This window comes from Pelobates fuscus, chromosome 9 (assembly GCF_036172605.1).
Source record: "Pelobates fuscus isolate aPelFus1 chromosome 9, aPelFus1.pri, whole genome shotgun sequence".
Lineage (NCBI taxonomy): Eukaryota > Metazoa > Chordata > Amphibia > Anura > Pelobatidae > Pelobates > Pelobates fuscus.
The window spans coordinates 50179733-50194030 of NC_086325.1; the positions used below are offsets into that span (position 1 = coordinate 50179733).

General features: G+C 41.3%; 1 protein-coding gene across 1 annotated transcript in view; it reads right to left on the reverse strand.

The window, feature by feature from the left end:
- LOC134572772 (uncharacterized) overlaps positions 1-14298 on the reverse strand; it is a 39557-nt gene that overhangs the window by 11994 nt on the left and 13265 nt on the right. Inside the window, exons 3-7 of the mRNA XM_063431955.1 lie at positions 14037-14170; positions 10645-10855; positions 9461-9480; positions 8493-8563; positions 3136-3222 (exon numbers count right to left, since the gene is read on the reverse strand). Coding sequence (XP_063288025.1) covers positions 3136-3222; positions 8493-8563; positions 9461-9480; positions 10645-10855; positions 14037-14170 — 523 coding nt within the window. The remainder of the gene's footprint in view (positions 1-3135; positions 3223-8492; positions 8564-9460; positions 9481-10644; positions 10856-14036; positions 14171-14298) is intronic.

Sequence of the window (14298 nt, forward strand, 5' to 3'; positions counted from 1 at the left end):
ATCCACGATATCCAGAGAGAGAGAGTCAGGTTCAGCTGTAAAAAGAGCAGAGTAATATTCCCAAATAATCCCCTTTCAAGAACGAGACGAGGCTACGTTTTGAAGGGTCAAGAAGAACTGAGGTGCTGGCACACCCAGCCTGGCTTTTATTACAAAAAGGTACAAACAGAACACACCCAGGGGGAGGTTGAAAATAACCAATTACATGCATGGTACAACCCCCACGTCTCCTCCCCTCAGATAAACATATAACATAATTATAACATACACACTTTTACCCAAGTTCTGGATGTACCCCAAAAACAGGGGGTACACCTTTAAGTCCAGCACCGCTTGATAGCTTTCATTTAGGGGAACAACATGTCCAAATTTCAGCTCATTCGGTTGAGGGGTTCGGGAGTTATGGGTCCTTGAAGTTTTGACCGACCGCACAGATTTTCTAGCCGAAAAGAGTTCCACAAGTTTTGGCCCTGCGGTCGGTCTCCGTTCGCCTATTAAAACTCCACGAAATCCTTGCCATCCACAACTATCTCGGTGTTCGCTGAAATCCCCATAGAAAGTTAAATATAACTACCGAACGGCCGGTTGTTCGGTAGTTCCAGCACGAAGTTACGGTTGTATGGAGGTCTCAGCGGTGCTTGCCTGTTTGCGTATCCGTTTTTAGTTCCATGCGTTCACAGGCAAACACCGCTGTTCGTGCGCAAGATGGCCGCGAACACGTGTAAGTCCCGAAATGGCGGCCACCTATATTTTACACACGGAGTTCGTGCTAAACGATACGAACGGCTGGAAACAAGCTGGGAGGTAAAGTACTCCTTAATTACATACCAAGGTGGTCCGGTGTTCGGTAGAAATATACTGACAAGGAAACGAATCAAACTACCGAACAGATGATTTACACTGCAATTCCCTTGATTATTCCACAGGGCTCAGGGGATTGTAATGTTCTGTTACAGTAAATAACTGTGTTCTATCAAAACTGAGACATTTAGGCTACTTCTGAAAAAAGGGCATGATGCCTCAAGAATGATGTACGTGTAGATGTAATTCCAGTATGCTGACAATACCTCAAGCTTTTCTCTCTCATATTAACCCCAGCAAAGCCATTATTTCAGTCTTTTATTGGCCATATCAAGGGGGTGCAGTTCTTAGTCTTTTAGGAGTGTTGCCAGTTCAGGACGATGATAGACATCGCTTTAAACTTCTTCTTATGGTTTCAAACATCTTTATGGAATACTATAGCGTCAGGAACACAAACATGTATTGTTTTTAGTGTTAAACTAACTATATAGGTTCCCAGTCCCCCTCTAATCTCAGTAAAAAGGTGTTTAAATTCACATTTTTTTTACCGTGCCGTACTGGTCTTGCCAAGGCTGGTCCTGCCTCCATGACTGAAATCATCAATTTTGACAACCTGAGCGAAGCCAACGCTTTCTTATAAGACAGCATTGGGAGGCTATTGCACATGCGCAGCAAAATGATGTGCTGCGCCAATCAGCATCTCCTCAATCAACTGAATTAGGAGGCTATAGTAGTGGTGTTAGAATTTGTAGTGGGGAGATATGGCCTGAATTTTAGCGGTAGGGACTGTAGTGGGGGATACAAGCTACATTTGGAGGTTAGAAAGTACCACTTCCTAGCTGGAACTGGGGAAAACCTCAGCGCTTCTGTCCCAGTCGCCATGGCTTGACTGATTCTTTTGTTCTTTTGTAAGTTTTCTACCTCCTGGATTTACTCACTTTAGCTCTATATACTTCGCTATATGTGATTTTATATTTCCAGATCTTCCATAGATCACATCCTGTTGCACAGGTTGTATCCTCTATATCCTTTTGTGCTATACCACTGTTTAGTTTATACTTCACAATGGAGTCGTATAAGTTATATTTTGTTTGCTGTTTTATTTGTATGTGTATGTGAGGTACACCCTTTTAGGTGTTAGCACTGTTTCCTTGTGTCCCATATGATGATGAGGTACATATTTATATGATGTGGTTCATGAAATCACGTATTATCTGTCCTTGTCGTCTTTTTGCAGACTCGTTTTTTTATGTCTTGTGTGGGAGGAGAGCCTAAATGCCTCATGTGGCTTTCTGAGCATTTTAGCGGCAAGGGCGCTGCATTTCCGCTATTGTGGGGTTGTTGTGTGTTATCTCTGCTGTGTGGTCTGAGACCATGTACAAGTAGAACCTTTTACAGGTTATGGCTCGTGGGTGACTATGGGATGACAGTTGTAGGGACTCTGAAATATTAGTTGGTGCGTTTGCTATCTTTGTGATTCGACCATTGTCGGGTCTACATTGCTGATGTGGTTGCGTGTGGGAGGTTGCGCCATGTTACATGTCAGTGTTCATGCGCGTTGTCATCCTGTGTGCTAGACTTTTAGAGAATGCTAATTATCTGTTATGCCACAGTAGGCCATAGTATGTGGTCCCCTGGGGTTTGGTGTGGTTTTTTTTTCTTAATTTTGATTATTATCTTCCCTTATCTCCTCCAGTTGTTGCATTGCTAGATCAGTTTAAGGCCACGCGCAGTCACTGTATTTGCATAAATGCTTCAAGTTTGCTTATACGATTTTTCACATTGTGATGAGACTTAAGCTGTTTTCTAGCTACGTTTTCGTAGTCCAGGTTGACTGTTACTTGTTGTAGGAGAGTTTGTTTGGAGGGGACACTGGTGGATTTCCACGTCCTGGCTAGTAGTGTGAGGGCAGCTATAAGTGCATTATATATTAGGATGGATTCTCCTTTGGGTAAGCCATCCAGGCCAAAAAATAATAGAGCCAATTCTGGCTTCAGTGTGATGCTTGTCTGTGTGTATCTCTGAGATTGTATTTAAGACCATTATCCAAAAGGATCTGAGATGGGTGCATGTCCACCATATGTGGTGCATCGTGCCGGGTTCTCTCTCACATCTCCAAAATAAATCTGATGTGCCCTAATATATTTTCGCCAAGCGTGTTGGCACCATATACCAGCGGAAGTAAATCTTCTGCATGAGCTCTAAGTGGCCTATAGTGTCCCTTTAAACAAGGGGGTAGCACCACGGGATGCCAAATCTGATCTGCGCCCTGCATTAATTGAAATCATCATAAGGTCATAAAATAAAAATAAAAAATGATATATTTGCCAGTACCTCAAAGATGGTGGCATGCCATTTTTCCTCTTTCCACTTCAGACAGCATAGACTACATAATGAATGTTCAGAATCACTTGAGCTTGCCTTAAAAAAAAAGCAAGAAAAAACATCAACTCATTATATTAATATATATATGTATATATATATATATATATATATATATATATATATATATATTATATATATATATATATATATATATATATATATATACATACAGGGTTATTCATTAACCACTTAAGGACGGAGGCAAGTGTACAAGTTCTGATCGAAATAAAATGTAAACAAAACCTTTGCCCTATATGTCTGTTCAACCGTAATTCACCTTTTATTTTAAATTTATCCACACTTATTATATATCATTTTGTTCAGGAGAAACAAGGCTTTCATTGCACATTAAATATTTATATATTAAGCATAATTTAATATTAATAAAATCTAAAAAAGTGTGAGAAATTGAGACATTTTATTTTCATAGTTTTACACAGCATTTTAACTGTGAATGTCATAATTCTGTTTGCTTTTACTGCAATAAAATACACATATTTGTATTTAGCGGTGTTTCACGTGTAAAACAGTACCCCCTATGTACAGGTTTTATGGTGTTTTGGAAAGTTACAGGGTCACATATATGGCTTTCCCCTTTTATGTTTTTGCAGATTGATATTTGCCAGATTGGCTATTACGCATGTGCATGGGGAAAATTTTCGGTTCGGTACGGCATTCCGAAATTTGGAATTTTAACATTTCGGGACTTCGGCAATTCCCCAGGCGTGTGGAGGCCCTAAAGTAAAACGATGGGGGGGGACCTATTGTCCTCCCCTCATGCCCCCACCCCTGAGCGGTGGGTGGGGGCCCGAAATACTAATAAGGGGGGGACCTAATGTCCTCCCCCCTGGCCCCCACCCCTGAGCAGCGGGTGGGGGCCCCAAATTGGTATAAGTGGGGGACCTAATGTCCTCCCCCTGGCCCCCACCCCTGAGCGGCGGGTGGGGGCCCTAAATACTAATAAGGGGGGACCTAATGTCCTCCACCCTGGCCCCCACCCCTGAGCGGTGGGGGCCCTAAATAGTAATGGGGGGGGACCTAATGTCCTCCCCCCTGGCCCCCACCCCTGAGCAGTGGGTGGGGGCCCTACAGTAAAATAAGGGGGGCAACCTAATGTCCTCCCCCCTGGCCCCCACCCCTGAGCGGCGGGTGGGGGCCCTAAGTCCTAAAAAGGGGGGGACCTAAGGTCCTCCCCCTGGCCTCCACCGCTGAGCGGCGGGTGGGGGCCCTAAATACTAATAAAGGGGGGCTAATGTCCTCCACCCTGGCCCCCACCCCTGAGCGGTGGGTGGGGGCCCTAAATACTAATAAAGGGGGGGACCTAATGTCCTCCCCCCTGGCCCTCACCCCTGAGCGGCGGGTGGGCGGCCCTAAATACCAATAGGGAGGGACCTATTGTCCTTCCCCCAGCCCCAACCCCTGAGAGGCGGGTGGGGGCCCTGAAAAAATGCCCCCCCAGGTGACTAGGGGTCCCCAAACCCCTAGTCACCCCCTCCTCCCCAAAAAAATTATCCCCCTACCTACCCCCTTCACCCTAAAATTAATGAGGGGGGGACATTTAACTAAGAACCTGTAAAAAAAAACATAACTTACCATTCAGTGTTTTCTTTCTTCTAAAATCTTCTTTTTTCAGCCCCAAAAAAGGCCAAATAAAAAACCATAATAACCGACGCAATAAAAAAAAAAAAAAAAAAAAAACGAACGCAAAAAAAATAATCCTTCTTCACCCATGGAGGGCTCTGCGCAGACTGAGCTCTGCAGGGCGGGGGAAGGCTTATAAAGCCTTGCCCCGCCCTGCAATTAGGCTCAGAGCACTCTGATTGGTGTGTTTAACCCCTTAAGGACCAAACCTCTGGAATAAAAAGGAATGTGTCCTTAAGGGGTTATGCCATCCAATCAGAGTGCTCTGACAGGTAAATGAAGAGACTGACAGGTAAGTCTCTACATTTACCTGTCACAGCACTCTGATTGGTTGGTTTGAAATCCACCATTCAGAGTGCTCTGTGTCATTTTACACAGCGTGGGAAAGTTCTTTGGAATTTTCCCACGCTGTGTAATTTGACTCATAACTCTCTGATTGGTGGATTAAGTAACCAATCAGAGAGTTATGAGTCAAATTACACAGCGTGGGAAAATTCCAAAGAACTTTCCCACGCTGTGTAAAATGACACAGAGCACTCTGATTGTTGGATTTCAAACCAACCAGAGTGCTGTGACAGGTAAATGTAGAGACTTACCTGTCAGTCTCTTCATTTACCTGTCAGAGCACTCTGATTGGATGGCTTAAACCCACCAATCAGAGTGCTCTAAGACTAATTACAGGGCGGGGCAAGGCTTTAAAAACCTTGCCCCACCCTGCAGAGCTCAGTCTACGCGGAGCCCTCCATGGGTGAAGAAGGATTTTTTTTTTGCGCTCTTTTTTTTTTTTTATTGCGTCGGTTATTATGGTTTTTTATTTGCCCTTTTTTGGGGCTGAAAAAAAAAGATTTTAGAAGAAAGAAAACATCGAATGGTAAGTTTTTTTTTTTTTTTTTTCAGGTTCTTAGTTAAAGGTCTCTCCCTCATTATTTTTAGGGTGAGGGGGGTAGGTAGGGGGATCATTTTTTTGGGGAGGGAGGGGGTGACTAGGGGTTTGGGGACCCCTAGTCACCTGGGGGGGAAATTTTTTTTAGGGCCCCCACCCTCCGCTCAGGGGTGGGGGCCGGGGGGAGGACATTAGGTCCCCCCCCCTTTATTAGTAATTAGGGCCCCCACCCGCCGCTCAGGGGTGGGGGCCAGGGACGACGACCTTAGGTCCCCCCCTTTTTAGGATTTAGGGCCCCCACCCGCTGCTCAGGGGTGGGGGCCAGGGGGAGGACATTAGGTCCCCCGCTTATTTTACTATAGGTCCCCCACCCACTGCTCAGGGGTGGGGGCCAGTGGGAGGACATTAGGTCCCCCCCTATTACTATTTAGGGCCCCCACCCACCGCTCAGGGGTGGGGGCCAGGGGGGAGGACATTAGGTCCCCCCCTTATTAGTATTTAGGGCCCCCACCCGCCGCTCAGGGGTGGGGGCCAGGGGGGAGGACATTAGGTCCCCCCTTTATTAGTATTTAGGGCCCCCACCCGCCGATCAGGGGGTGGAGACCAGGGGGGATGACCTTAGGTCCCCCCCTTTTTAGGATTTAGGGCCCCCACCCGCCGCTCAGGGGTGGGGGCCAGGGGGGAGGACATTAGGTCCCCCCCTTATTTTACTGTAGGGCCCCCACCCACTGCTCAGGAGTGGGGGCCAGGGGGAGGACATTAGGTCCCCCTTATTAGTATTTAGGGCCCCCACCTGCCGCTCAGGGGTGGGAGCCAGGGGGGAGGACCTTAGGTCCCCCCCTTTTTAGTATTAAGGGCCCCCACCCGCCGCTCAGGGGTGGGGGCCAGGGGGGAGGACATTAGGTCCCCCCCTTATTATACTTTAGGGCCCCCACCCACGGCTCAGGCTGCTCAGTGCTGCTCACTGTTTAATAGACATGCCCCTACTCGCGGTATAGCGAGTAGGGGCATAATTTACTAATACTAAGTAATCTTTACTTAGTATTAGTAAACTTGGCTGAAAGACCAATTTAGGTCTTTCAGCCTTTTAGTAGATAGCTCCCTAATACCGTGGGAATTAGGGAGTTATCTACTTATTCATTCCTGTCATTACATTGACTGGCCAAGTAACTTACATTTTATATGAATGTATGTTACTTGATTGTTGTAAGTGTTTACTTACAGCTGAATCCTGGCTATGTTTGTATACTTTTTATTTAAAATTGTATACAATGTAACATTTTTCTTCTTTCACTGGGTAAGTATATTAGTACTTAGGCAATACTGTGCTTGGGAACTTCGGCACTTTGACACTTTGACACTTCGGCACATCGGCATCTTCGGAACTTCGGCATCTTCGGAACTTCAGCAATTCGGACATTTGGAAGTACCCGAATGTCCGAATTGCCCGAAATTCGTCCGAATTCATATTCGGACCGAAACGAATTGCACATGTCTATTGGCTATGTTGTCTTTGAGACCATATGGCCACCCAGGAATGAAAATGACCCCATCATGGCATACCATTTGAAAAAGTAGACAACCCATGGTATTCAAAATGGGTTATGTACAGTCTTTCTTAGCAGCCACTTAGTCACAAACACTGGCCAAAGTTAGCGTTCATATTTGTTTTTTGCATCTTTTACACAAAAACTGCACTTTTACTGATGATCTCATTGTCGTGATACTTTTTACTGTTTTAAATCACTCATATTTGTGTTCAGTGAAGTCTGACAACTAAAGCAGGTTTCATGGTGTTTTGGAAAGTATCTGCCTGGGTTGTCAGGCAGGTCACTGGGACCCTGGGACTGAAACGTTGACTGTACCTTTGCACAAATAAAGAATATATTGCACAAGATGACAAGCCCTCTGAGTGCATTTCTCTGGGGATGTAGATATATATATATATATATATATATATATATATAAAATTCGATTTGAAATGTATTTTTATACGAATATATTAATATCAAAATACAGTTAGAATGAAATTAGAATAAAATTTAAAAATATTTTTTATATTTATAGGTATATCTCACAAGTCCAGCGCACCCACTCATCCACTAAACAGCCACTTCAAAGCTTACAGATTTTATTAGTTTAAAAAAAAAAAAAAAACACCTAATCTAGGCAAGAATAATGGGGGTTTAGTTACAGTATATGATCATACTTTGCATAAGCCTGCCACAACGTCAATGTAACCCATTTTTAGCAGGGCCTACTCTAACAACCTAATGTCTGCTTTTATGAGATTAACCGATTTACTTGTGAGAAAAAAAATCCATCTAGGGCTCTCTGCACTATATATTTATTGACACACACTTTCATTCTAAGTGTATGTTTATATTAATATATGTAGATATATTAATATATTCACCAAGAGCCCAGCACTCACTCTCCCGTCTTCCCTCGGTGTAAATTCCAAACAAAATATAAATCTCCAAAGAAATGCACTCCAGAGGGCTTCATAATAAGTTTCAGAATTTGTTATTTTGTCACATATGTCAATGTTTCAGTCCTCACACCAGGACTTTTATCAAGACCAATTCTAAAACTTATTACGAAGCCCTCTGGAGTGCAGTTCTTTGGAGATTTCTATTTTATTCTAAAAATACATTTCGTTTTACATTTATATATATATATATATATATATATATATACATATATATTTGCAATTAGTATTACATATATAATATATATATGTGGACTATATAGATAAATACGGCTTCCATTAATAACTCACGGATTCACTGGAATTTTCCGAATCATCAGTCAAATCGCCGCTCCTTAAGCTTAGAGATCTAAATTCCACACCTGCAGAGTTACATTTAATATTAGTTCACAGCAAGACTAAGGATTGGTTAGAATTTAAAGATAAGAAGAACACTTGAGTTATACAGCAAAGAATCCCAAATAAAAAAAACAACAACACAGATCAAAAGACAAGAATATCTAAAGTAAACACAGTTGTGTTAAGATCTGTTTGAAAGTGAAACCAGTTTTTTTTTCATGCAGGCTCTGTCAATCATAGCCAGGGGAGGTGTGACTAGGGCGGCATAAACAGAAACAAAGTGATTTAACTCCTAAATGTTATCAAACTGCATGGGCGTGATCTATATATAAAAACTGCTTCATTAAGAAAAAGTTGTTTTGGTGCTTAGAGCGTATCTTTAAATTAACTAAACATCAGCTAAGTTATTTCCTACTAACCTGCACTAAGACCTATCTATATTATATTATTTATTTTTCAAAATTGAAACAGCAGATATCATTTAATGTGTGAGACAGTTGCAGCTGCACCTGTTAGATTCCCAGTACGTCTGAAGGCCATTGAAAATACAAAGACTTCCCATTTGGTGTATAACTCTATAAGTGTGATGCGCACCTTTAACCTATTAACACACAGAAGGTAGAAATCCTTGCTCTCAGATCAGTCACGTTTTATCAACATATCTATTGGGACGGCTTGCAGTGCACTGTTCTAACGCTCATTTAGCGAGTCAGTGCACTTTAACAATAACACAGGTTTTGTTCCTCTCCCTTGTTTCCTTTTCCAGTAAATGTTGTGTTTTGTGTCACTGAACTCTAGTAATGCCATGTATTGTGTAACTACATCACAGATGAGATTGGTTGTTGGCTAAAGTGAAACCAAATGTACTAATGTAAAAACCAATGTACTATTAGTTGTAATGTTGAGGTTATGTACTTTACCTTTTTCAATCTTTTTTTTTCTGTAAGGGAATTGCATAAGATATACAATTAGAAATAAACAACAGTCACATATGAATTGTTCACAAACATGTCACCAAAAAAACTTTAGCTTAATGACGCAGTTTTTGTGTAGAGATCATGTCTCTGAAGTCTCACTGCTCAATTCTCTGCCATTTAGGAGTTAAATCCTTTTGTTTCTGTCCATGCAGCCCTAGCCACACCTCCTCTGCATGAACAAAAAAAGGTTTCACTTTCAATCAGATGTTAACTAGCTTTAGAAGTTTTTATCTCCTGCTTGTAGATTGAACTTTAATCACATACAATAGGCTCTGGAAAGGTCTAGCGAGCTCTTTACAGTGTAGGAGATAAGAAATTCTAAATTAAACAGCAGTGTAAACATTTGATCTCACTTTAAAAGAAGTGCACATTACTTGCACTAGATGTGACTAGGGCTGCATAAAAAATTTGATTTATTATCATGATCTACCAAAACTGCTTGATTAAGCTAAAGTGGTTTTGGTGCCTATAGTGTCCCTTTAATATCAAACTGTGGCTCTGTGCGGTGTCAAGGGACTGCTCACATTTTGGTCAAATTGAAATGCTGAATTAACATATTCTGCATTAGCAATGTAGATTTTCTCAAACCTGGACCGACCACTGATTGTCAGACACACACTCTCACATACACACGCACACAAAAACAGAACACTGCACACAAAAACTGATTAAATAAAATCAAATCTTGACTTACAACAAACCTTACATATGTACACTTTTCCAACATATAGTGTTTATCAAAATAATTGGATACACAATCGACATAGTGATTAAACAACACAGGTCTGTTCAGTTATCCTTCTCTTATATAGGACATGCCAATAGAGTTTATTTTAACAAAGATCCAAAACCTGGAAATGACAATAATCAAAAAGAAGCTAACAAACATTTGCATTTTATGTTGTTAAAGGATATTTAATGCATTTTAATAAATAAATACTTAATGGGTACATACATACAGAAGCCAAGAGAGGCCATGTATTTTCATTTTTTTTCCGATTTGTTATCTCGAGAAAACAACTTGTTATTTCAGGGGGTCAGAAAAAATAAATACAAATACATGGCCTCTCTGAGCTTCCGTACACACATACTTAGCAGGCTAAACTGTACTGTCATCACAAACACACCTGTTTCTGATACCCACAGTTTGTGGACTGTGTTCCCCAGAGTCAATCTCCAAGCTATGGTCAGAAGAAGTTAATGGGCTATCATTTTCAGACTCCCCCGTGGACTGGTTAGAACGTACTTGTATCCCATTTGTCGTATTGCTACGGTAGTTGACTATTGATAGATTGATAAATGTAGGGTCTGCCAAATAGTTTATGGTGGTCTCTAAAACTGGATAGAAAAAGAGATTTTATGTGACCCTCCCTAAATGTTTAAATAGTATGGTACTTACGGTATTAAAATCATGCACATTGATTAAGCTTTTTAAAAAATCATTTTTATACTTATAAAAGGAATTAATAAGCACCAAAGGTTTACTGAATTAAAATGCAAATGGCAAAATGTAGGCTAACCATATTCCACTGAAGTGGTTATGGTGACAGACGTACCCTGGCACCCTCCAGGAAAAGTGATCAAATCTTTTGTAAACAATTTGACAACTTATCTAAGGTCTGCAGGCACCATCACAGCTTATTCTGGACATGGAAAATCCTGCTAGAAGCTTCCAATAGTTTAACCAACTCATTGGCTGAGTATCTGTTATACTCTTTTAGCCAATTGCCTAACCCCTGCTCTGCTGGGCTTAGCTCAATGCAGGGAGCTTTCAGTAGCCAAAGAAGAGGTGACTGGAGCCTAGAAAACCCCAGGTAACTTGTCAAACCATTTGCAAAAAATTTAACTAATTACCCTGGAAGGGTGTCAGAGCAGCCCTGGTGCCGTACACACTTTAGCGGGTTGTAGTAGTTATGGTGCTTGGAGTGTTTCTTTAAGGATTTAAGACACCGGTATTCAAGCAAAGATTCCAAAACAGATATTATAATTATAAACTTAGTAAATGGGAGGATTTATTACCATCACCTCTGTATAGAGTAAGATATAAACTCTAATAGAGATATTCCCTAAAGAGTGAATTGTTAGAATTTATAATTGAAATAAATTTTTAGACCAATATTGTCAAATTGGAAGAACTGTCAAAGGTATTGAGCTATTTTGGCCTAAAATGTAAAATTCACTATGGATTCTTGACAATTCACAATTTAGGTACGTAATAACACTGTCAGAATTTTCTTGTAGATTCTAAAATTGGGGTAAAAACCAAAGATGCAGGATTAAAGGGAAACTCCGGGCATTTCAACAACTTAATCAGAATTATGTTGTTATGGTGCCAGGAGGTCCCCAAAGTTATTAACCCCAAAGTCTTCTTTTAGAGCTGAAACTGTAAGCTTTGGTGACAATTAACCCCATCTTTAAATTTATTTTGTGTTTCATATCACCTCTCTGCAATGTCTTAACCTCTTTAGTGTATTATATCCCCAATTTGTGTCTTACACCTCCTTCAGTGTATGTTAGCAACCATTTTACCCTATGTGTGTCTTACACCCTCCTTGCGTGTGTCTTATGGTCCCCCCAACCCTTTTGTGTGACTCTTACTTCCCTTCATCCCCTTTGTGTGTCTTTTACTCCCTCCCGCCCCTTTGTGTCTCTTACTCCCTCAGCCTTGTATCTCTTTCTCTCCTTCCCCAGGCCCTCTGTTTATCTCCCCCCAGCACTTCTGTTTATCTCCCCACCCCCAGCCCCTTTGTTTATCTCTTTCTCCCATCCAGCCCCTCTGTGTGTGTCTCTTGACCCCAAGTCCCTCTGTGAGGCTCTTTCTCCACCCTTAGCCCCTCTGTGTGTCTCTTTCTCCACCACCAGCCTCTCTGTGTGTCTCTTTTTCCCTCCACCCCTCTGTATGTCTCTTCTCCCCAGCCCCCTCTGGTTTACTTTTCTCATCTACAGTCCTTCTGTGTGTTGTTTTCTCCACATCCGTGCCCTCTGGGTGTCTCTTTGTCCAACCCCAGCTCCTCTGTGTGTCTCTTTCTCCCCCAAGCCCCTCAGTGTGTCTACCCCCCAACTTTTTATTTTAAACGTTTCCCTTTAATCATATCATTTATCCTTATCATAGATTATGCAATTATAGCCTTAGTAGCTATTATAAATACGGTTGTACCTGGCATAATAAGTTCCCAATAATCTGTTGAGCAAATTCTGCAAGTTATTGCATACTAAGGTGCTCTCACTTGTCATGAATTTTGCCACAGGTTAGCTAGGCTGTGAATGTACCATTAAAGTCTGAAAATATGCATTTTAACACTCCTGAATTAGTACATATGTAGGATAATTTACTAAAATGTGAAATTCTGTGAATTCCAACTGAACTTTAGATTTTTGTCTAAAATAGCCAAACTGAACTAAGCTATGTTTTCAGTTTGGTTATTTTAGCCTACAATTTGAGATTAAAGGGGCATTATAGTCACTAAAAAAACTTTAGCTTAATGAAGCAGTTTTGGTGTAGAGATCATGCCTCTGAAGTTTCACAGCTCAATTCACTGCCATGTAGGAGTTAAATCACTTTTGTTCCTGTTTATGTAGCCCTAGCCACACCTCCCCTGGCTGTGACTGACACAGTCTGCATTAAAACAAAATGGTTTAACTTTCAATCAAATGTAACTTACTTTAAAACTTCTTATCACCTGCTCTATAAAATGAACTTTAATTACATAAAGGACTCTCTCATATTGAGTCTAGCAAGCTATTAACAGAGCAGGAGATAATAAATTCAAAATTAATGAGAATTTGCAATAAAGGAAGCATAAACATTAGATGACTCTTTACAGAGGGGCTGGGGAGAAGAGACACACAGAGAGGCTGGCAGTGGAGAAAGAGACACACAGAGGGACTGGCAGTGGAGAGAGAGACCCACAGAGGGGCTGGCGGTGGATAAAGAGACACACAGAGGGGGTAGGGGTGGAGAAAGAGACACACAGAGGGCCTTGGGGTGAAGAGACACACACAAATGGGCTGAATGGGTGAAAGAGATAAATAGAGAGACTGGGGGCTGGGGGGAAGAAGAGAAAGACACACAGATGGGCTGTGGGAGTAAGAGACACAAAGGGGAGGAATGGAGTAAAATACACACAAAGGGGCTTGGAGAGAAAGAGACACAAAGGGAATGGAGGGAAGTAAGAGTCATGCAAAGGAGTTGGGGGGACCATAAGAAACACAAGGAAGTGTTATGGAAAGTCACATGCAGCGAGGTGGGCCTAGGGTTTAATAAACAACATGATTTAACTCTTAAATGGCAGAGAATTGAGCAGATAGACTGCATGGGCATGATTTGTACACCAAAACTGCTTCATTAAGCTAAACTTGTTTTGATGATTATTTTGTCTCTTTAATTAATTTTGCACCCCCAGCAATATCCACTTTAGTGAATAACACTGCTGATTTGGATGGACACATGTCAACACAATATTATTACACAATTTTACTACTAAAACATATATATGATTATAATTATATAATAACTTACCACTTATGGCAATGATCTCAGTAAACATGGGCAGTAAATGAACTGAATCTTTCATTGAATTCGGCAACAAATGATTCAGAAGCAATTTTGTTTTCTCGCGCAGAAAATTTACCTCTTCTTCTCGCGTCTTTCTGCTTTTAAAAAACAAAAATGAAATATTGAATCTATAATTTCCAATGTGATGGAAATACTTTTATTTTTAACATAAAAAGTAATGTGGAGAGTATCATCACATTTAGAATAAAAGTACGGTAATCTGTAA